The following is a 23537-nucleotide window of genomic DNA, read 5'->3' as shown; positions in this document are numbered from 1 at the left end:
TGAATGTAAAAAGCGGATGTGGTCTCGTCGGTATAACGGGAAAAGTTGGGGTTAAATTTGTAATTTCAGATAAAAACAGAGAACGTATAATAAGCGCCAAATCAGATCGCTGCTATAAATAACGCTCCGAAGGAGAAAAGCGCGGATCCCAGCCATTTTATTTGGAAGCGTTCAGGATTTCGAGAGTCCGCCATCCCAGCCAGTCATGGCGAGTGGCGATCGTCACTGCGGCTGCTGGAGTACTGCACGACGCCAACTCTCACAGAAGGAATCGGACGTTGAAAATTGAGGCGCCAAGAACTGTGACTTCGAAATGGAACGCTATGTTTTCAAGTACGGTAATGACGGTAAGATTCATTAGTTTGTTCTACTATTTTCTGGATCATTTCCATTGCGTGATCTGATTGTTTAACTTCCATGAAACCGGAATCGGAGCCGGAGGCGATTTTCGGTTATGTTTATTCTTGTTGCTTAGTTAGAGTATGGCTGAACGTACGAGCAAAAAACATCGAATGTTTGCTTATGCGTATCTCTGTTCGTAAAACTTGGATACAACGCTGATATGTCATTTGTAGTACTTTTAAAATATCTGATGGATGAATGTCGAATATCAACTGACTTGAATCACTTTCATTTCTGTATGGAATTCGAGCATCGGAATTATGTTTGCGCTAATTTTTTGAAATACTACCTGTGTACGAGTTATATTATCATTGATGATATGGAGAACTGTTTGAAACTAATTTTGTGGTTATAGAAGATCGCACGCTTGATTGCGAGTTGCTGTGATTTAGTTTAATGTAAATGAGTTCTACCACAACAGTGATGGAATTGATGGTATCGTGGCTTAATTTAGTTTTTGCGTAGAGTTCGGTCCAAGTTGCAATGAATTAACATGTTTTCTCTTTAGACACTATTAACCTTGGCAAAGCACGAGAATAGGCATTTGTTTTCGAGTTTGTGTATGTTTAATTGTGCGTTTGGTTTAATACATGTGTTTATCTAGTTTATATTTTGTTTTGTGTGTTAGTAAATATGTAGCTTGATTTATGTTGCGTAAAGGATTAGTAAATTCGTAACTCACTTATTGAATAGCTAGAAAGTTAATGAGTGAACCAAACATTCTCATGAGCATTACTACCTTCTACGAATCGATTTTGTTATATGATCATCATATGTATGCACATTTTTTTTTGTTTCTTTGAAGGGCATATGTATGCAACACCTTTATGTTGCCTTGATTGTAAACTTCACGGAATTCTTGGTTTAGAAATTTTCAACTTATTGCAGCCTCTTGAGGAGTTTACTAATTTTCAACTTATTGCTCATTTCATATTCGCTGATTTAAGTAGCAGTCTGAAGGAAATAAGCAGAACCCGAGACGTACTATTTCAAGCCTTCTGGATGTAATGCGCTTCAAGAAATCCACCATCCGATTCAGTTGTGGCGACCGCTCTGCCACTACGGTTGCTGCTCCATGCTAACCCTCACAATAGGAAGCGGGCATTCAAATGATGCTGGCCGTTGAGATTCAACTTGGTGCCAAGAACTGTCACCGCTATGAAGGTATGATTCATCACTATTTCTATTATTTTCTGGGTCTTTTCCACAGATGCGATCTTATTGTTTAAGTTCCTCAAAATCTGGAATTGAAGATGATTATAAACGAAACATAGGTAGTAAAAGGAAAATCAGTTAGTTAAAATTTAAGAAATAAAAATACCTACAGAATTGGTCTACGTAGTCCGTGAATAGTCGAGGTGCGCACAAAATGGTTCTAACACACAGATATAAAAAAAAAAAAACAGTATTGGTCTACGTGCCTTGGCAGAAGGACTGTTAACCTTCTTTGATGAAATTTGAGCAATGCAAGTTGATATGTGGATGAATTTTTGGTTTACTAACGAATTGTACTATCATTGATGCTACGCTTAACTCTTTGAAACTGTTGTTATAGTTATAGTAGGTCGCATACTTAGTTGCAAGCAGCTGTAATTTATTGTTTAAGTTTTTTTTTTTTTGGGCATAGAATTGATCTTAGTTGCAATAAATTAGCATCATTATTAGCCTTGGCGTGAAACACAAGAAAAAGAATTAATCTAAGTTGCAATAAATTAGTTCTGTGTTAATTTTGAATTAGGTATGCAATTTAAATACATGCCTCCTTGTAGTCGTCTTCGTATGGCTCTTGTGTTTTGTGTTTGTGATTTGTAAATGTGTAGGTTGAGAAATGAATTTTAAAAGTTCAGATTTATATATAAAAAAAAAAGTATTAAGATGAGTTTGCATTTTTGGTTTGTAACTTCCTCATCATTGGCAGTCCAAAGGAAAGAGAGAAAAAATTCCATGTCATTGCATTTTATGACAGCGACTTTCCTCTGCGATGAGGTTCCTGATATTAACAAAGGGGAGCATTGAACAGTATGCCTTTTGCGGCTGAAGGCGCCAGCGGCATGCTGAGGTAAACTATTCAACATTTTTTCCAGTAATAAAATTAGATTAAAAATATAACTTCAATAGGATGGCAAATAATTAAAATGATTATAAGATTTATATATATTTTTAACATATCAAGAGAATTAGAAATAAAAATTAAGTGGTACCAAAGTAAATAATACTCGTAAATCTGTTCATTTAATAATAATGGATATTAGTTAAATCAATACAAAACATTTTCTTAGTTCAAATCATTATTATAATCTAATATGATTATTAAACAACTTTATATACACTACATTTAGGTTGTATACTTTTAAGTGTTTAAAAAAAATAGTAAGATTTAAGTATATTTTTAATTAGCAAATTTTACTCAAGTATGCTTGTATTAGAAAAAAAAAAGTATGAATACATTTTTTTAACCTTCTATTGATTAGAAAAAAAAAAGCTAGACATAAATATATTATTAATGATGTAACTATATTATAATTTTTATTGAAATAAATTATTTATCTAATTATAATAACTCACTGATAAATAATGTGCAAAAAAATATTAAATTAAATTAAAATTTTGTTAAGGTTATTGCATGAACATATCAAACTATTTTGTTCAACATATTTATAGTAAATGTTTAACCTTTATAAGAATGACAAATTTGTCTATATATGACATTTGTTTTTAGAAAGTATGTTAAAGAGAAGTTCCAGATTTGATGTTTGAACTTCAGGGGTGCTTTCCAAATGAATTAAACTATAGCTAATACAAGAAAAGGATATGAAATAAAAATTATACACCTTTACAAAAAAAATAATAATAATAATAAATAAATAAATAACTTATATATTTATAGCAATAAGATTGGGATCTCTCCTAGCTGGTAACTTTCCCTGGCCTGATCTTTACACTGTACTGTACTGTACTGTACTGTATTGTATTTACAATTGCGGGGGAAATAAAATAAAATTAGTTTTAGGATAAAAATTTTAAATGTTCAAATGTAAAAAGTGCCTCCACGTGTAATCCATCTGCCGAAGTCAAACATGTGAATAGAGTAATAATCCACGTTGTCCCCTGAGAAGTTCAGAATTCTGTACAATGAATTGAAACCTCAATGGTGAGAAACGGTGTTTGTTTTCTATAACGGATGATTAGAATGAAAATAAAAAATATGGTGTGTGACTTTACTTGTTGTACAAGTCTTCTTCACAAGAATAAACCGATTCAGAATACCAATCCGCTGTAAGAAATCTCGAGGTCGCCCTGAACATGTTACCCCAAAACTGTTCGTAACCAATTCTATTGGCAGAGTAAGGGATTATTTATTGTTAACTGAAAACTAACCTTTGTCTTATTTCTTCGTGATCAGTATCGACTGATTCAGAGCTGGAAACTACCTCGGGGAATTCTGGGCCTGTGTACCTGCGGATGCTTTCTAACGGTTAACTAATGGAGAAGGTTCCCAAATCTGCATTTACTCAATTTTATTTTCTGTCTTTTACTTCTAAATTTTTCTCTAAACTCACGGTCAATTTTAGAGAACAAAATAGTAGGTTTTCTAAACTATATTTTTTGACATGGTTTGATTATTTTTATTGTTTTGTATTTTGGTTTTCCTATTTTTTGAGAATCGAATAGTAAAATATGTGTGAGAGAATGTCTAGGAGGAAGAGAAAAGTTATCATGCGGTGGTTTGGTAGTTTAGTTTGAAAACGTTAGCTATAATTTTAACAACAATTTGGAAACTATACTATAAAGCAAGGAAAATAGTTAATAAATTAACATAGGTTGTAAGAAGTTTATTTATTTTCCAAAAAAATCGAAAAATATAAAAGTTTCTCATAATTTAAAAATTCATAAATGAAAAAAAAAAACTATATAGTTACTGAATTAATTTGAGCTATAAATTTGAAAGCAAGTGGGGGAACGAAGATATTAAAAATTAAAAATAAAAAAAAAATTATCAAACAACTCTATTTCTCAAAAATAAAACATAGATGAAATGGTTATTAGAAAATAAGGAAAAATTTTAATAAATAAATATTAACATACTTTTTAAATTTTGTTTACCATTTAAAAAGTAATTTTTAAGTTATCAAACAACATTATTTCTCAAAAACAAAAACAAATGATGAGGGCATTTAAAACCATTTTGATTTTAGTTTTTAAACTTCTAAAAATTATGCTTTTTCATACAATTTTATTAGAAGTTTTTCACATAACATAAAAATTACCTTTTTTCCTTTTTTCAAAATTTGGTACAGATTTTGAAAATGTTTACAAAAATTATATAATAAGACAAAAGAAGGCATGAAAAGAAAAACTAACATGGTTATTAAAAGTTGTAATGCAAACCTGCAATAGGTTGAGATTTGTGGCATTAATTCGAGGAGGCCGATGTTGTGTCCTCCAACTCCGAAAGATTCTTCATGCGAAAGTTGCTCCTGTTCCCCATCCCCTTCCTCCGCCGAAATGTCATTTTCCATTATAATATTGCTATCCGAAAGTGACCTTTTCATTGTCCTCCTGCAACCCCCAACCAAATAATAAGAAAGAAACCTTAAGCCATCCTTTCACAAATCATCCGTTATAGAAAACAAACACCGTTTGACACAAACCTCCATTTATTATGCTTGTCTGGATCCAGCACCAGTTTCCGTTTCTGAGGTGGAGGGTTCCCCAAGAACCTGCCAAATTAAAACACAACCCACATCAACTACTTTCCACTATTAAACCCAGATGGCTTCATTTTTTCTAGCTTAATTCTCAGAGTTGTGTTCAATTGGACTTTTATTTAAATTTCTTACAAATGTCTAATAAACTCCTAAACTTTTCAATTTTTTTGTCAAATAAATTTTTGAATTACTCACAAGTCAATGCCGTTCTGCTTCTCTTCGTCCATGTAGACATTGCTTACAAATCTTTGAACAGATTTAACAATGTCCACATACTCGATTGCTGGCTTCCACTGACCTCTTCTCTCAGAAAATATCTATTACAAGGAAACGTTCGACACAACAGAGATTAGTTGAAGTTAATGAACTTACCCACGAAATGTAAAAATGTATTGCCAAAGTTCTAATGATAAATTTTGTTTGCCCAGAGCTAGTAAAGTGGAAGTTAAAGAATGAATTTCTAGTTCTACGCACAAGAAATTAAGACAAAAATAATCAATTAATGAATCTCTGACCTGATCAGAGGGCTCAAGAGAATTACCTTATTGTGGGCAGGCGAACCACCATATTGCATCGCAAGTTTGTCGCCCATAATCTCATAAATATCCATCAAATGCCTTGCAATAGGGTCATCCAGATCAATATCTGAAGATTCTAAATACCCAAAAGTTTGAAGCTGTTGTCCTAAAGCGGCTAGCCCATAAGCATATTGAGCGATGTTGGTGCGATCCAAGCAGTCAAAGCAGTTCGTCCTGAGAACTCCTTTCTGAAACCTCTTTATTTTGACATCACATTTACCATTTGCATCATCGCTGCCATTGTTATTATTCTCGCTAATATTCACATTCCTGCATGAAAAGTTCACATGAGAAGATGAAAATTTAATCAATGCCCACAAGTTATTCATATATGCCCTGACAATTCGTTATGACATATACAAATTTTTAGCCCAAATTATTTAGGGGCTTATTCATATTTCTTCCTTACAAAATTTTGTGGATATTTGAGAGTTGATAAATATCACCCAAGTGACCAGCTTTGGACGCAAGCTAAACTAGAGAAGAACATATATAGATAGATATCTTGTTGTATTCTACTTACTCAAGGTAGGGCCGAGAAGAACCATCTGATGATGAATTCCTAGTCACTTGACAATAGAATGTGCCGTTCAAATCCAATGCTAATTTAGTCAAATCCTTTAGCTTTGACAACACGGTGGAAGCTTCGCTGCAAAAAGTTATTGTCGTTTGGTTTAAGGTTATACAGAATAAAATAATAAGATGATGTAGATATGAGGATGGGAGAGGAAAATAAAGACAACCTTCTTGAGTGCTGCTTGAGATCCCATTGAAGAAGCTTTAGACGATTCTCTTCTGAACATTCTGCATTGATGCATCCTATAGCATTTACATACTCTGCATGAAGCAGAGTTTCTCTAGGCTTCTTCTCTCGAGTCTGTGTAGTAATATTAACTATTTCTAAGTAATTTTCCAGAGGGTTGTCAACAGACGCATACAAAAAGGTGCAGTCACGTGAGAGGATAAACAGTACCTTAGTTAGATCCAAAATTATTATGGGGTTTCCATATCTGTCAGCAAGATTCTTGAAGTGAAGTTTTGTGGCTCCGTAGTCTCCTTGCTTCGGTACTGGAGGCAGAAAAGAAGTCAATAGAGTATACGGAGAAAGGATAGATGGAAAATAATAGTAAAACTTCAGAAGGTTTAAACAAGACAACGCATACTTATGACTACTGGATTGAATATTTTCAATAACGAAGTTTCCTGGGACCAGAAGACTGGAATCGAGCCTCGATTTTGCACGATGGAACTTATTTGCATTACTTGCCCTTCAAAAGTACTTTGACTAACAATTTGTTCTGTCTCAACATCATTTGCAACCTTACCCTTATCATTTACACCTCGTCTTAAAAATCTGAACAAGACAAAACAAAATGAGGAATCATTTCTGTAACGTCGTACGAGAAATACAACAATTAAATGATTATGAAAATATGGAAAATACTTGAATCATAGGAACAATATTCTTACCATCATTAAATATTCGACAATTAAGAGAGAGAAATACAAAAATATAAAAATAAAAAATAAAAATAGAATATAAATATTTTATAGTGGTAAGGACAAAGTTGCTCTTTGCTAGCAATGAGTCAAGTACTTTCAAAAAAATATTTCGCTCCTAGCTAGTAAAGAGGAACTTTATCTTTACCATCATTAAATATTTGACAATTAAAATATAAAAATATAAAAATAATAAAAATTTAAATAATAAATTGTCAAATATTTATTAGTCGTAGGACAACACCATTGATGGACCAAGTATTTTAATACACGAAAACAAAAAAATAAAATATTTGACTGCTTGTCAGGAGTAACTTTAAGTCACCGCTGTCAAATTTTACAACTCATTGTTTATAGAGGGTGACGAAAATAAGGGAGCGGGAGGGGCCACGTGAAAAGATATAAAGTTCAGGGTTTAGGAACATTAAATTGGTGCCATGTACGTGTGGGAAAGAACTTGGCTAGCCAGCTGCCGGCCAGTAAGATCTGGCCACGTGGACCATGGCCAGAACTTTATTTGCTTTTTCTTTTCTTTTCATTATGTACTTCTATTTTAGAGAGTCAGCAGCCAGTTCTTTCCACTTGTGTCCCAATTTGCTACGAACATGAAATGTCGCAAACAAGAATTCTTATGGAAAGAATCTACGGACCTGGTGCCGGCATAATGACGTGAACGCCGGGCTATGAGAGTCAAATCAAAGCCCCTGCCAGATATGGAAAGTTTAATCTGCATTGTCCGAACCATGAAACCATAAGTTTTTAAAAAAACGAATTTATACCAAGTTATCAACAATATAACAACGAATAGTGATATAGAGTAATAAATCAAAGATTAATTTGAATAGAATTCAAAAACATTCCTCTCAACAGAATATAAGATACATTTCAGTTGAGAAATTTGTAAGGTAAACAGAAATACTAGGGCAATTGACGTTCCCTTTCATATCTACTTATGGCAAAGCAACAGGAAAAATGCGCTTGCATACCTGTTTAAAGAAGCCGTACACTAAAGCAACTGTCCAGATATTGTTCTTGAGCTGCTTCCGGATCCCTCGAGTCAAAAATTCATTCCACACGAACATTGATTTATAAATATTTTGATCCATTTTATTTTTACTTAAGTTATCTTGAAGACTACGCATAACTTGATACGAGTAGCTGAAAAAGAAATCCTTGGTGAGATCCACCGAATTAAGAAGCTTCTGATATCTGCATTAAGAGGAGGAAACGAAAGATCAGTAACATCAAATTACGGGAAAAAGAACCTAGGATTTATCAATGATAGACTTATGTTCATCTAAGCCTCTAAAATGGTTTAAAAAAGAAAGAATCGCAAATTGGACCTACAGAGGAAAGAAACAAACCAACCACCCACCTTTTCTCCGTATTGCAATAAGCCTTTTTGGTCCGCACAACAGGATTTGGAATTATAACCATCCTGCTCTTTGAAATGCCGTATACTTTTGCCCCAAGCATAGAGCCCATATTCTTTCTCTCTGTTATAATCAGCATGTAATATGGTTCTAGAAACCGTATGAATCCTAAGTTGAGCCAAATAAAAAAAAACAAAAAAAATAAACATTGAGATGACAGCAAAAGGCAAACCACAGTCAAATATGAAACTTTGTAAAAGCGTAGACCTGAAATCTTACCAACTATTCCATAACCAATGGTGACTAATTTAAGGCCACCCATAGACCTGTTCCCCTGGTGTAATGTTTTCAGCAGATCAGAGCACTCTTCTGCCGTATAGGTTGTAGGATCTTCAAAAATGTTAAGCTCAGAAGGCTCCATTCTGTCAATTATTAGCACCTTCCACGAGGTTTTCTTCCTCCCTCTTCCCACTATGTAATAACGCTGTAGTTTTAAACAGTAATGTAGTATTAAAATCATCATATTCTGAAATCGGGTGACTAATTTTAATTTCTAACCATCTACAAGACAAGGCATTTGATGAAATCAGCAGACAACAGAAGATTCACGGTTCTCAACCACAAGACATTACATTCCATATATGCGTCCAAAGACTCATATTATTCTCTGGACGCATATATGAAACTTTTAAGAATGTGGAGGACAATTTTAGCCATATATGTATTTCAATGAACAAGAATTTCATTAACCAGAAACAGTAACAGCAAGCAGCAGCAGCACTGGGAAGGAAACAACAGAACAGAGAAGGAGAATAGGCTTTTGCAACTAAAAAGCCTTAGTAAAACTTAAAAACTTGGAACTGATATCGTTAAAGAGATAATCACGTATAGGTCAATAATAGAAACCGATATTCATTGATTCTGGCAGTATTTCCAATCCTTTTACTGCATACAAGTTTCTGTCTAAGAAAGCATATAAATTCTGGAGTTAAATTTATTATCAGGCAATCGCTTATTCTTATCAGGCATTTACTCCATACAATCTCTAGTTTAAATTCCTTCAGCAAATAAATACAGGAAGAATCACATTTAAAACTCACTTCAAGCAGCAATAGAAAACGAATCTATTTCTGTTTCATTCAAGTCGCATACGGATGGCTTGATCGGTAATTGTCGAATACAAACTCACTCTCGGATAAAGAAAAACTTGATTACTCCACATACATCAGAAGAACAATTAATTAAGGTCCAAACACATCACAAACACCTAACGCATTAAATTTTCAAATTCTTTTTTCAATCAATGCAACTCAACAGGAAGAACTCCATGCTTCAATAACACAATGCAGCATTCCAAAACATAGCAACACAAAGCACAAAAACGCTACGCACAGACATTGAATTGAAACAGCGATGCGATTTGAAACAAACCAGAGCAAGTTTGCAACAGTAAAAAGATAAGTAAGATCATTATACCGCAAATGTCTGGTAGAGCCAGAATTTCTGAACGTCGTCGAATGTGATGGAGTCCGACGATTCCATTAATCCTGTTTTCGTACGGCTCGAGAGTTCAATCCGGTAAACAAGCTTAGCTTGAACGCAAGGAGATACCGCCGATGAACGTAAAAATTCGAGAATCACAAAGTTCTTATGTAGCTTCTCTGCAATTCCTGCAATGTACAAAACCTTTAAACCTTCCCGCCACGAAATGCGATCGCGTTAACGACAAGATACGGAGGAAGAAGACGAGAACAATATGCATCTCAATGCGCAAACGATTTTGTAAACACAGAGAATGTGATCGATCAAAGGAACTCGAAAATTGAGACGGAGAAGGAAAATTGCAGTAGATAACGCAGAGAAAAACCTACGAAAAACAGCATGGAAAGAATCGTGTGGTTTTTACACTCACCATTCAAACCGCGGGAACTAAGCTTTCTGATTCTTATTTTGATTCGTTTTTTTTTTTTGTTAATATATATTATCTTATTTTATTTAAGTGGAATTTCCTAATTTGGTTCGGTTTAGTAGCGCCGGTTTCCCATTGAAATTCGAATTTCCACGGTTTATTTAAAAGATAGATTTAGTTTTTATTTTGATTAGTCGGAAATATAAAATCAATCTAATTTTTTTCTAGTAGTTAGAAGATAATTTTAAAAAAAAATCATACTATCTCCCTTAATATATTCTCAAATATTTAAGTTTGTTATGAGACGAAGTCATTTGGCCAACTAATTTCTCATTATTCAACGGAGTTCCTTGGTCAATCACTTATAATTTTGGAGGTCTTTTTTTATTTATGTATTTTCTATATACAAGTCTTGTTTTTTATATGATAGAGAAGTAAACAGATTTTTAATTTTGATCATGTTTGCAATTGGTTTGATAATGATTTTATTTTTCTATTTTCTATTTTAAAATTTGTTTACTAAAAAAAATTTTTTTGGTTAAATAATCCTCCTATGATTTTAAAAAATTAACTAAACATTTTTAAATGATTGACTATACTTCCAAATCGGTTTTAACAGCGAAAATCTAAACAAACTTCAAATTTTAAAACAGTGAATGAAAAACTTTATCAAATAGAGCATTAATAATAATTTTTATATGATTCGAATTTTATAGATTAAATAGTAGATTGAATGATCATGAGTAGATTTCTTCTTTTTTAATTACAGTAAATTTGCACCATTCTCATTTAACAAATGTGTTATTAGATAAATTTAAAAGACTATTTACATTTGATGATAGGTAAATAGATATCTTGATCAGTTAAACTATATTCATATTGTTGAAAAATATACGTCTTTTAGTTTTGGATTAAAAATTAACAGACTTGTGACAGGAATCCTACTTTATTTTTAGAGTATTACAGATACAATTTGAATAATAGAGATTGAAACCAAGAAATTCCTAATGTATTCTTTTTAAAATAAAATTATTAAAGCATTAACTAATCAACCTTTCCCTCGAACAAATAATAATAAAAAGAGGATAAAAAAGTCTGATTTATGTTGGCCTAGCCTTATATGTAATTGCTTAAAACTTTTTTATTGGTAAAATTCAAATTAAAATAAAATTTATATTCAAAGAAGAATCAGTGATTACATCAAGATATATTAATAGATATCCTATTAAATTTCACTTAATCTTACCCAAATAAAAATCGTGGAAAGTCAATCTGCTGGAAGATATTGAAGAATGTTTACTTGGTGGGGCCCATTATATAAACATTAATAATTCATTATTTTCTAAATCATTTTAACAGCATATTAATTAGCTCATGAAAAATCTCAGTTAAAAAATTAGCACATAAAACATGAGAGTTGACCCATACAATCATAAAATTTCATTATTCAAAAAGTTAAAAATTTAGAAATGAAAACTTGATGCACTTTGATAGATATATTAAAAAAAAAAATGGGTATATTTATTTTATAATTTCAACTACCTAAATGTTTACTTTAATATTTTTAATTTTATTTTTTTCTTAAGATAATATTTTTAGATTTCAATATATAATTGGATTTATATATAATTGTGAATTGAATCTAAATAGGTATATTCAAAGAAAAAAATCTTAATAGTTATGATTTACATCAATAAATTTTAAATAATTATTTTAAAAAGACTCTTCCTAAAAACAGTACAAAAAAATAATTCTAGAAAAAATTAAAGATGAGAGATGTCAATTTCTTCAACAGATGGAGAATCCCAAAGTCAATGGGAGTCGAAAGAAATATTTCTTGGCGCCTACCCCTAGGCCTCGCCGTAATAAATTTTTAAATCAATTTATTAAATATTATATAAAATTAATAATACTAAATATTCTAAATTTTAATTTAAAAATAAGTATTTCAAAATTATTTAACATGGAAAAAAAACTGCCACTAGGCCCCGCATGGGGGAATTCCGCGCCCTCGCACATCTATAAATTGATTAATATAATATTTAATTGTTTCTTTTTACAATATAAATTTGTTGACGATGATGCCTTCCAAATTTAAAATTTCACTCATTTAAAAGAAACAAAATATATCTATTTTCAAGCGGGTTTTTTTCAAAATGTTTTAAGAGGGAATGAATATACCTAAATAAACATGAAATCAAATTGCAGATGTAGCGTAGGTATGCCTCCAGAGTATTATAGCTCACCAAGAGAAGTGAAAAGATTTTATTCCAAACCGATCCTTCAGTGAAACCTGTAAAAACTGTGCATTCCCACAACTGGGTGTGGTTGTGAATAGAGAAAGAACAAAGATCTGATCTTCCCTCTATTTTTTTTTTATCCTGTTGCCCATTAACAATCAAACAATACTTCCCTACTGACTCGTAGGAAATTTCTGCTACCAACCACTAAAAAAAGTCTCTCTTCTCTCTTACGCTCTCTCCCACTGGTTAACAATTTAGTGGTGAGGAGCAGAATTATAGCTGCCGAGTCAGTAGAGAAGTATTGTCGTTAATGGTGGCAGTCATGAAAACCTGCATGTAAAATCCAGAAACTTCTGCAGAAGAAAAACTACCTTATTTTTTCACAGATTTATATATGATATTTGTCAACAATAATTCACAAATAGGGAGATGAAAGAGACTCACTCCTATATCTGCAACTGTTAATTTGGAGATCCAATGGAAAATATATATATCCCTAAACATATTTACAATGTGAAAACTATGAGAATTAAGAACCTGGAGTTATTTTTTGTGTGGCTCCACAGAGTTAGCGCTTGATACTTATTCATTCTTCTACTTCCTGCTTTCTTTTGCCTCTTATGGCAGAGGTCTACAGTCAGAAAATGGCTGCTACTCACAGATCACCTGAGATTAAACTCCAACAAAAATTTCTGCACAATAGCAACTATTGATCTCTCCCTCTCTCCCTCTCTCTCTCTCTCTCCACAGATATCTTACCGTCCTTTATTTACCGCCTCGAGCTGTCCCATGTAGTGTCATCTTTTCACTTTTGGCTACAGAAGCTACATCCTTCGGATGTAGTTAATCAGATGAAAGAAGTCAATGTTGATTAGTAACTTTGAGTAAGCTTCACCAGAAGAGCATCCCACCGTGGCTGACCCAGTCGACGAAGTGATCGGAGTAATCGGAGACAATATCGTCACGACTAAGGTCAGTTCCAGACCTATCTTTTACCTGAAGCACAAAACAGAACAAATTAACTAATCAGTCGATGCTTTTTTATCAAGTTGCTTGCAAGAACAAGAAAGGGTTAAAAGTCGTTACTTATATTTTGCAATATGTCATGATAAAATCATAGGGAAAGTTGAGATATCAATCCATCAATCATTAAAAGAAGAAAAATGAAAGAAATACAATGAGTCAGGATTTGAGTTTAGTGAGGATAGGAAGATATAGGAACTCCAGACTAATGCTGAATCTGAACTGCACAATTTATTGAATTTTCTGAATAAACACATTGAGGCTTTCTTCACCAGAGGGAGCAAAGATTTTCTTATGTTCGATTGGAGCGAATTGTAAGAGTGAATTTGGTGAATTTGATTGCAATCCTCTCACAAAGACATTAAGAATTGATATTTCAAGAACCAAACAAGTGAAACAAAATAAACTACTGACCTTTGAGCTTGATCCAGACTCACTTGCAGATGAGATAAAATCAATCTTAATCTCACTCGCAACATTTTCCGATGAAAGACTGGTGATAGACCTATAAATCATGCAATCAATAATCAGTTTACACAGTTATAGTTTAGGACAGGTAGGCTTAAGACAATTGATAGGTGGGAAAAGCAATAGAAGGCAAAAGAAAAACCAGCAAAAAATCTAGGATGATTTAGTTCTTTGCCAGATTATTCATTATTCCTTCTCTTTAAGGTATAAGTTCACACATCACAGGGTCAGAAATTGAGTTCTTCCAAGGGAAATGAAGCGTTCAAATATTAGCAAGGCAAACAGAAATACCTTGCACATAACTCATCTTCACAAGAATTCCCAGATGAAGAAATCCAATCCATATCCAGAAAATTAGAGCAGCTGCATGAATCCCCATGTTCATCATGACAAATATGATCATCTTCAAGCATTTGGTCATCCTGCATGTTTCCATGAAGTGGCCTGCTACACATAGAGGGAGTGTACCTATAGCAAAGACCAAAACGTTTCGAGCATCCTTCGGTGAAAAGTGACAATAAATCATACGATAGTCGAGGAGAAGAACTGTGATGTTGACAGACCTGCAAAGAGATATATCAGATTCGCAAGTTGAGACCTCAGGTGCAGACTCTGAGAAACCTTTATTACATCCTTCGTTCAAATGCGGAAACGGTCCGCGGCTTCCGTCGTGTATGTTCACCATATCAGACTCCTCACTCTGGCCAAGTATATTGCCATCTGATAGTGATCTTTTAAAAGATGTCCTTCAGGAGGGTGAAAATTTCCATGTAAATATTCCAATTACCATTCAACTCTTTAACCAAGTATAACAGAGATTGCATGAAGATATCTATCAAATTCAGAGAACATAAAATACGTACCTGAAATTCTCATCAATAAGATCAGGAGAGCGCTTCCCAAGATCATAATGTTGGTCAGAGTCTAATTCCCACAATGCTGGCTTTCCCTGCTGTGGCTGATAGTAACCTAAGAACCTGAACAAATACAATGTCAAACAGTGTCAGCTATTTCTTCCAAGTTCACAATTTGTCGAACTTGGGAACATTAGGAATTTCTGACTTACACATTAATGGCACGTTGCTTCTCAGCATCGAGGTACGCGTTGCTGCAATAACGTTGCAGTGTTCTGAAAAACTCCTGGGACTGAGTTGCAGCTTTCCATTGACCTCTCCTCTCAGAAAATATCTGTTGAAAATAATATATGAAAATTACCACTCGTACCTGCTTTTTAATCTAGAGGTTCGAGGTTCTGGGTTCAAGTCTCTATTGTATCACTTTTTTTTTATATCAAAAAATATATATATATGGATAATGGCCAAAGGTCATGCACACGCAAGAAAAGGAATAGGAATAGGACGTCCTAAAATCCATTTAGTAGAGACTAATAAAACTCAAAATGCTGAACTACACAACTTGCTGAAGAAAGTGACATAATAGATGCGTAACTAAGAATCCTCGTTCTATTTAACTATTAATTTTTTGGAAGTACCTTATTATGTGCGGCAGAGCCGCCATATTGTAGTGCGAGGGTGTCGCCCATGTTCTCGTAGGCCCGCATCAGATCCTCCGCCAAAGGGTTGTCCAGATCCATTTTTGGGGAATCAGTAAACCCTAAAGTGTGCAATTGACGTCCTAAAGCAACTAGCCCATAGGCATATTGGGCAACATTCGTCCGGTCTAAACAATCTATACAATTGGTCCTTAGGACACCGTTCTGAAACGTTGCAACTGGATGATTTTCAAGTATACTATTAGCATACGCCCTATTACTAACATCTTTTTCCGGATTTTCTTCATTTTCTTCTTCTGTAGACATATTCTCCATGGAAGAATCAGTACCCTCATTTTTCCTGATGCATTGAAACATGGGCAATATTGGTCAAACATATTATGAAAATGAGGTAAGTACGAGGAAATAAGTTCTTTTTTTTTTATAAGAAACTGCAACAATATATTCAAAAGAATCCTAGAGAAGAGGAAAGACAACCAAAAGGATGGAGATCACCCTTCCCAAAGCTATACAATCACAATTTTCAAATTCAAATCCTTTGCTGAATTTCTTGTGGGTTTAAAAACACCCCCCAAAACTTTCCACAATGAAGTTATCAATTTTTTGAGGGAGGTAGAGAGAAATACCCAACTCATAAGACAAAAGGAAATAAGTTTCATGCACCTAATAAACCACAATCTGTAAAACTTACTTAAAGCAGGTCCAGCTTAACAACTCCTCTGAGCTTAAATTGGACGCTATTTGACAGTAGAAGATGCCAGTTAAGTTCAATGCATATGTAGCAACCCTTCCAAGCTGCATCAAAACATTGGAAGCTTTGCTGCAGAAAGATTTTTCATATACATCACAATCACAGATAATTAAGCCATTTCAATAGAATAACGTTATTACCAAGTGCAAAATGGCTAAAATACCTTTTAGCATGTTTGTTCAAATCCCAATGGAGAAATCTTAGGCGGCTCTCTGTGGATAAACTTTTATTTATACATCTTATAGCATTTGCAAACTCAGCACGGAGGATGCCTTCTCGTGGCTTTTTCTCACGCGTCTATTTCACGAATGATTTTAATTACAATACAACGAGGAAATAGATTAAAACTCTTGAACAAAAAGAAGGCAAAGGATTGAATAATAAAGAGGAAGTTAGAAGAAGATTATTAACACGAAGGGAATACCTTAATCAAATTCAATATAATTATAGGATTCCCATATCTCGTAACAAGATTCTCAAAATGTAGTCTTGTGGCGTCGTAATTATGGTCCTTCTTTGACACTGGAAGAAGAAAGAAATTGAAGCGAGAGATTAGAGAAGTTACCAATAAAAGAATACAACATAAACAAGGTATGACTATGATCTTACATATGATATCAGGTCTAATATTCAGCCGTGAGGTTTCCTGGGACCAAAATAGGGGGATCGAACCCCGATTCTGCACCACTGAACTTATTTGAGTTGGTCGCCCATCAGAATCATCTTCAAAAACAATCTGTTCTGTCTCAACATCATTAGCTACTCTTCCCTTCTCGTTAACACCTCTTTTTAGAAATCTTCACAAAGAAAGAAAACAACAAAATTTAATATGGGTTGCAGGAAGATGTACATACGGAGTTCCATATAATAGCCTAAAAGACAATTGAATATTCAGGAGAGAATAAGCAATAGATAAATCAAATGATCTATGTGATCAAGATATTAGATGAATCCTGCGTGGGTGGACATGCACAACACAAGCATTGTAGTTAGATTATGTTCATAACTCATAAGTCAAATATGAACAATACCATGAATGCAATAGTATATACCTTGTGCCAGCATAATGACGGGATCGTCTAGCAATGAGTGTCAATTTGAAATCCCTGCCAGACAAAGAAAGATCGACCTGGACAAGCACAGCATAAAGAATTTATTGTCTAATAAAATCTGACAATGTACTAAAATGCAATAAAACCTGGACAAGAGCTGGATAGAGAATGTACTATTGACTTAACAAAGAGCCATATCCAATCAAGAAGAGAAAAAGAAACATGAAAAGAAAAATGCAATAACAAAAAAAAACATAAAACTTAAAAGATTCAGTAAGAGACGAACACAATTATAAACTAAAAGTCCCTCTCCATAACAAGTGAAAGCAAATACATTTTACTTATGCAAAGTATCTATTAGTGAGCAAAACCTATTAATCGTGAAACCATACCTGTTTAAAGAAACCATACACTAAGGCAACAGTCCACATGGTATTCTTGAGAATGTTCCGGATTCCACGAGTTAAAAACTCGTTCCAGACAAACATTGTATCATAAAGTAAATGTCCTGTCTTATTATCACAAATGTTCTTTTGAAGGCAACGCATGACATTGTATGAGTAGCTGAAAAAGAAGTCTTTCCTAAGATCCACTGTGCGTAACAGCTTCTTGTATCTAAAATCAATAAGAAGGAGACAACAAGAAACATATTAGCATCAAATTAACAAAATAAATTATAAATTTGAGGACAGAGAAAATAGGAAAGATGAAAACTTATTTAAAATGCTAAACCACAAAGGAGGAAGGAAAGTAACTTCCCCCTCTCAAATCATACTACCTTGTGTTATTCGACAAGTTATACAAACATCACATCCTGGTACAACTGGGAGGTAATACCTTTTATGTGGAAACTTCTAAATAGAAGGATATATAACTATATTCAAACTGCTAACTTAAAATACGAAAGATCCAAGTTTTGCTCCAAAATAAGAGGGGAAAGGAAAGAGAAACCATAGAACAGAGAAATATGACATCATCTGTACAAGAACTTGAATCAATAACTTTACACCGAAGGGTGTATTAACAAAATAGACTACAGATATTTTACCTCCACGGTGTAGAACGCAACTATTCCTAACAAATGACAAATAAGAAAAATTATTTCCAAAAGTTCAATTGTCATCGCAGTAACATATGACAACAAAAACCTCATTAAGGTACATATGGACACTATTTCTGAAAGCTACCCCTTAGGTCTCCTTAAGTACCAAGGACATATTACATTTACATGAAAAATGGACTAAAGACCTGTTTTCATCCTTAGAAATAGCCAAATTGGACCGTGCAGTAGCATTTGGAATTGGAATCATTTCGCTCTTCGTAATTGCATAAATTGCATGGCCGCAAATGGTACCAATCTTTCTTCTCCTTGTTATCAGTAACATGTAATGAGGCCCTAAAAATTTGATGATACCTGTAACGGGAAAACCATGAGTTCTGAAGAAAGAAGTGCGAAAAATGTGCATAAACAAACACATGTCAATAACATACCAACAATTCCGTAACAAGTGGTCACAAATTTAAGCCCACCCGTCAACTTGTTTCCTTCATGAATCCGCTTCAGCAAGTCAAAGCACTCATTATCTGTGTATGTTGTAGAATCTTCAAGAATGTTTAGATCGCTAGGTTCCAGTCTGCTGATCTTTAACACCCTCCAGAAGGTTCGGTTCTTGTCTCTTCCAATCATATAAAAGTTCTGTTACACCAAAAGGTATGTGATTATGGCAAGCATTTTGTAGAATAAGATTAGAGAGTAAACTAAAGAAACCAGCAATGATATCTCAAAAACCCATAATTTAGAGAAACGTGTTAGAATCCTATAATCTCAAAATCTTTCTAAAAGAACCAATGCACACAAGCAAATCTTTGAGCAGGTCTACATAAGTTCAGATTGGGAAAAGAACCAAAGTCTTGTTCCAATTGAAGACAGCACATCTTCTGAAGATGCCGGTTTCCTCCTCTGCTGGGATACTCAGACTCTACAATCACATAAATCTGTGCTCGAAGAGGCAAACAGATCCATTTCGAATACCCATGAGAAAAACGAAACGGAAATCGCCGGAGTCGAAACAACAAATCAAGAATACAAATCAAGCTCAATCATAACCAACTTGATTGATAGATTCGGAACTTCAAAAACTCACGGAAACGAACCTAGAGATGGTACAGAATCAGATTAAAGATTCAAGTAAGCGCGTTTTCTTCAAGTAAGATATTTACCGAACGAGTCTCGTATAGCCTGAATTTCTGCAAGCAGTGAGAATTGGGATCGGGTTTGTCATGAATCCAGCTTTGTTGGTCAGTCTCCGCGCCCATGGTGTGGATCTCCGAGCCTCAAGGCCCGGCGTCACCACCAAAAACCAAACTCTCAGCCACGCAAGACTCAAATTCACAGCAAGCTCCCTCGCTGCACAGAAATCCCCAAAAACCTCAATCAACAAAGCACTCCACACGCATCTACACTCGCAAAACGAAAGCTACAGAGAAAATGCTCGTAGAGCAGAGCCCATGGAATCAGCAGAAAAAATCAAATGAGAAAACAGAAGGAGGAAGAAGCGGAGAAATGAGGCAGCAGAACAAGTACAAGGAATCAAAGCGGTAATGAAAGAACGAAGATTGAGCAGCTTTTTGAAGAAATCAGTTCAGATCGTACTCGTATGGGGAAGCGGAGAAGAAGGAGGAGGAGGAGGAACAAAGGGCAGAGCAGAGGAGGCAGCAGAAAAACGGCAGAACACAGCTTCGAAGACTGTATCCACACAAATTATAGAAATAATAATAATAATGATAAGAGAGAAAAGAGAGAGAGAAACATAAATTTTGGGGGGTTTTATTTTTCTTCCTTTTCAGTAAAATAAATTGTAAAATCGTAATTAATTCGCCGTTATACTAATTATAGGCCGCCCAATCATTGCGTTCTTTCTGGAAACATTTCCATTGGTGGGTAACTCAACCAGTGACTCGGCCGAGCCACTGAGTGCACTCGGACGAGTTTTGTCGGGTTGCGATAGCCCAATTAACCCGACTAAAAATGATTTAGGGCTCACGTTTTAAAGCCAGGGATTTTTTTCTTTTCTTTTCTTTTTTATTGCTCCGTTTGTTAGGGGTATTTTGTCTTTTTCATTTATGGCAATTATTTATCCTTTTCCACCCATTGCGTGGAGGAATGTCCTCATAATTCACTCACAAAAATTTTTTATAAAATGGTCAATAATTTAATTAACAATTAAGAAAAAAAAAAGAGAATAAATAAACATATTATATTTAAAACACTCCTTGAGAAGTGAAAAGCGAATATGCCTATGTGCCTTCCGTTGCCCACCTTGCTTGCTTCCAGTCTTCTTATTTCCTAAAACTAAAATTCCACAGCCTTTTTTTTTTTTTTAGGTAAAATTCCACTGTTAATGTCACATCCTCTTAATAATTAGTGAACCTATGTTTTATTGTGTTTCTTCTATGGTGTTTTTTTTTCTTTTAATCATTTTATGTTTCGAACCTTTAGCCTATTCATAGCCATATAATTATGCCAACTCATGATTTATTATTTGTTACATGTATCACGCAACTAAGAATTGACTAGTTAGTGTTTAACGAATTAATAATGACCTAATATCTACCATTTACGATGACAATACGAGTAAGGTATAAATATAACATTATTTCGTTCTTATCTATTATTGATATATCTACTCAAAATTCTATGTCATTTACCTTTTTTGTTTCTTTTGTATGTATAATCAAACACATAATATTTTTCCTATAGTTTATCATATAGTCTTAATTTGGCATAAAGGATGATAAAAAAACCTATTCATATTTAATAGCAAATTTGTAGTTGATCTATGCATACTTTTTTTTTCTATTTGTTAGTATAAGAATATGTGGGGTGATAATTTGAACCCATAATCTTTTAATACGTATTAACTAGTTGAGCTATGTTTCGATTGACATCCAAATAAAGAGCGTTCAAATTAGAACTAACCTGAACATAGTTTGACTGATTAAGAAATACATCATCGTCGACTAAAAAGTCGGATCTTTTAATTTCTACCCTACATGTTATTGAATTAAAAAAAACCTCGATCTCAGATTTGTAAATCAATAATATAAGAGTATTTGTTGCTTATGATTTTACATAATTTTTTAATAAATGAAATAATGATGAGCAACCGAAGTTTTTGCTTATGAAAGTGAAGTTAGTTTAAGGGGGTTAAATGAAATTCTTTGCTTGCACACCCATCAAACATGATGCTTAATCAAATTTGAGAATTAATCAAGGAAGCAAAGCTGGCCAAGAAATTGAATTTTATCAAAACCAAGACCATTTCCATTCCTTCCAGAGAGATCTATTTTTTTCTTCTTCATTCATTTTTTTTAAATATTATTATTTATGTCAAACCATTTAATAATGTAAGTGGATTCACATGGAAAATGATTTGGGTATTAATAAAATCAGATGAATGAAAGTGGAGGTGGAATGTGGACCGTGTGATCTTGATCGTAGGGCGAGGGGGAGATTGAAATTTTCAAACGTGGCCAGATCCTGAACGTGGCTGGAGACAGCTGGCGGTTGATGTGGCCAATACGTGGACTTTTTCTTTTCCACAACGTGAAAATGTGCAAGCCACAACTAAGTTTTGTCTTCCTTCTTCGGCCGACAGTGAGGCCACGTGGCTTGTCCGTGATGGGTGAGGAACAAATCAATTTCTCAGGATCCTACTCGCACGTCCGTAGGTCCGCTCTCCGTACTCGCCCGCTGTGCGCGCCACGTGGCTGATGGCTCTTTGTTTTTTTGTCTTCGTAAATCACGTTGATTGAGAAAATGAAGTTTGAACTAATAAATCTCCTTTTGTGGAGAAACAAGCCTATGTTATTGCTAATGAACGTGACATCCTGATTCCTATGGAAGTTTTGAAATCAACGTATGAACAACAATAACTCAAGCATTTAATAGCTAATATCAATACAAAAAAATTAGATTGATTTTATTTGAGATATGATATAAAATAATTGAGTGGACAATGATAATTCGACATACTAATTATATTGCATATAATGAGTCTTAATTGAATGGTATATTTATAGTCCCAATAATTACAAAGTTTTTTATGTGTAATTATGTATTCAAAGTATATGAGTCTAAATTATTTATAAAATTTGTCACTTCTCTTCTCTCTGGGAGAATTGTTAAGGCAGGGTGGAGATAGTCGTCATTCATTTTATTCTCTGTTCACACAAAGTTCTTCCCGAAATTTATGGCCAGATCAAGGTTCCAAGGAATTGCTCTCCATTTATTATTATATTTTATAGTTAAATTATTTATTATTATTATTTTTAACAAATTATCAATTTAAATGTTAATTCTTCATGGGAGTCGTCGTTGTTTAAAAGGAATATTCTTAAATTTCTTATAATGTCTCGTAATTTATTAAAAAAAACAACAAATCCTAGAAGTTAAATTTCACCATTCAAATTATAAATACAAGAAGTCCCAAAATGTAAATATCGCAATACTTTACGGTAAACCAACAATGTCTTGTAAATTTTACATCCAAATATTTAGGTTTACGGTTTATATATATATATATAATTAAAGAAAATATAGGATGGGGACATGACCCTTTAGGTCACGGAGAAATTCCCTCCAATCCCACCGTGGAGTTCTTAAATGGCTCAACTCGTTTGGGGAAAGTCTCTACCGGAAAAGCTGCTTGACTTACTTCCCTGAAGAACGAAGAAAGAAAATGAAAATAATAAGATGCATCTACCCACAAATTTAAGACTCTTGCATACATTTTCTTTCTAAATAATGAAAAAATATATAATATATGAACAGAGTCCAGGCCGTGTCTCAGTCCCAGTGTGGTCGATCATCCGAAAAGACCAGCTATACATCTCGTAAATGTAAAACCAAAAGATATAACAAAAAGAAGACAAACTTAGAGAAAGCCAGAGATAAACTAGAATAATGGTAAGAAGATTGTTACAATTATTTACCGTCAAAACGACATCACTAGCT

General features: G+C 33.8%; 2 protein-coding genes and 1 long non-coding RNA gene across 5 annotated transcripts; 1 reads left to right on the top strand and 2 right to left on the bottom strand.

Moving 5' to 3' along the window:
* The first annotated feature begins 155 nt into the window (after positions 1-155).
* On the top strand, positions 156-4370 carry LOC111015764 (uncharacterized). The gene is made up of 4 exons (XR_002602072.2): positions 156-347; positions 1353-1566; positions 2321-2461; positions 3806-4370. It is a non-coding gene; the product is annotated as an uncharacterized LOC111015764 (long non-coding RNA).
* Positions 3241-12924, bottom strand: LOC111015755 (phosphoinositide phosphatase SAC2). The gene is made up of 17 exons (XM_022290891.2): positions 12653-12924; positions 10039-10232; positions 8842-9046; positions 8565-8730; positions 8176-8398; positions 7840-7916; positions 6853-7043; positions 6663-6757; positions 6433-6566; positions 6213-6338; positions 5653-5959; positions 5307-5428; positions 5055-5123; positions 4792-4962; positions 3781-3858; positions 3625-3699; positions 3241-3527 (listed from the first exon to the last, which is right to left on the bottom strand). The coding sequence occupies exons 2-17, from the start codon at positions 10102-10104 to the stop codon at positions 3431-3433; spliced, it is 2202 nt and encodes a 733-aa protein (XP_022146583.1). The 5' UTR covers positions 10105-10232; positions 12653-12924; the 3' UTR covers positions 3241-3430.
* Positions 12925-13072: 148 nt separating this feature from the next.
* Positions 13073-20352, bottom strand: LOC111015734 (phosphoinositide phosphatase SAC2). Of its 3 annotated transcripts, none has more exons than XM_088117081.1 (17): positions 20106-20352; positions 19742-19928; positions 19013-19217; positions 18770-18935; positions 17914-18136; positions 17522-17598; positions 17079-17266; positions 16894-16991; positions 16633-16766; positions 16410-16538; positions 15698-16058; positions 15272-15393; positions 15069-15182; positions 14769-14951; positions 14497-14673; positions 14152-14242; positions 13073-13710 (listed from the first exon to the last, which is right to left on the bottom strand). In XM_088117081.1, exons 2-17 carry the CDS (start codon positions 19835-19837, stop codon positions 13606-13608), a joined length of 2469 nt encoding a protein of 822 aa, XP_087973207.1. In that variant the 5' UTR covers positions 19838-19928; positions 20106-20352; the 3' UTR covers positions 13073-13605. The 3 variants fall into 3 exon arrangements, with proteins under 3 accessions (XP_087973207.1, XP_087973208.1, XP_087973206.1); XM_088117082.1 differs by having other exon boundaries at positions 19742-19998; positions 20175-20352; XM_088117080.1 differs by having other exon boundaries at positions 20175-20351.
* Between the last annotated feature and the right edge of the window lie 3185 nt (positions 20353-23537).

Source organism: Momordica charantia, assembly GCF_013281855.1.
Source record: "Momordica charantia cultivar OHB3-1 chromosome 9 unlocalized genomic scaffold, Mcharantia_2.0 BLBB01000009.1, whole genome shotgun sequence".
NCBI lineage: Eukaryota > Viridiplantae > Streptophyta > Magnoliopsida > Cucurbitales > Cucurbitaceae > Momordica > Momordica charantia.
Note: the sequence above shows the minus strand (reverse complement) of the source record. Positions and strands in the feature narration are given on the sequence as shown.

What these genes read in the sequence shown, in the direction of transcription:
- LOC111015755 (XM_022290891.2), bottom strand. Translation starts at nt 10,104, where the DNA reads ATGGAATCGTCGGACTCCATCACATTCGACGACGTTCAGAAATTCTGG. An exon ending in CGTCATTATGCCGGCACCAG is followed by an intron (nt 7,044 to 7,839) that starts GTCCGTAGATTC and finishes TGTCTTGTTCAG; the next exon opens with ATTTTTAAGACGAGGTGTAA. An exon ending in TCTTCTCGGCCCTACCTTGA is followed by an intron (nt 5,960 to 6,212) that starts GTAAGTAGAATA and finishes CTTTTCATGCAG; the next exon opens with GAATGTGAATATTAGCGAGA.
- LOC111015734 (XM_088117081.1), bottom strand. Translation starts at nt 19,837, where the DNA reads ATGGGCGCGGAGACTGACCAACAAAGCTGGATTCATGACAAACCCGAT. An exon ending in ATTTCTAAGGATGAAAACAG is followed by an intron (nt 18,137 to 18,769) that starts GTCTTTAGTCCA and finishes TATTGATTTTAG; the next exon opens with ATACAAGAAGCTGTTACGCA. An exon ending in CGTCATTATGCTGGCACAAG is followed by an intron (nt 17,267 to 17,521) that starts GTATATACTATT and finishes TTCTTTGTGAAG; the next exon opens with ATTTCTAAAAAGAGGTGTTA.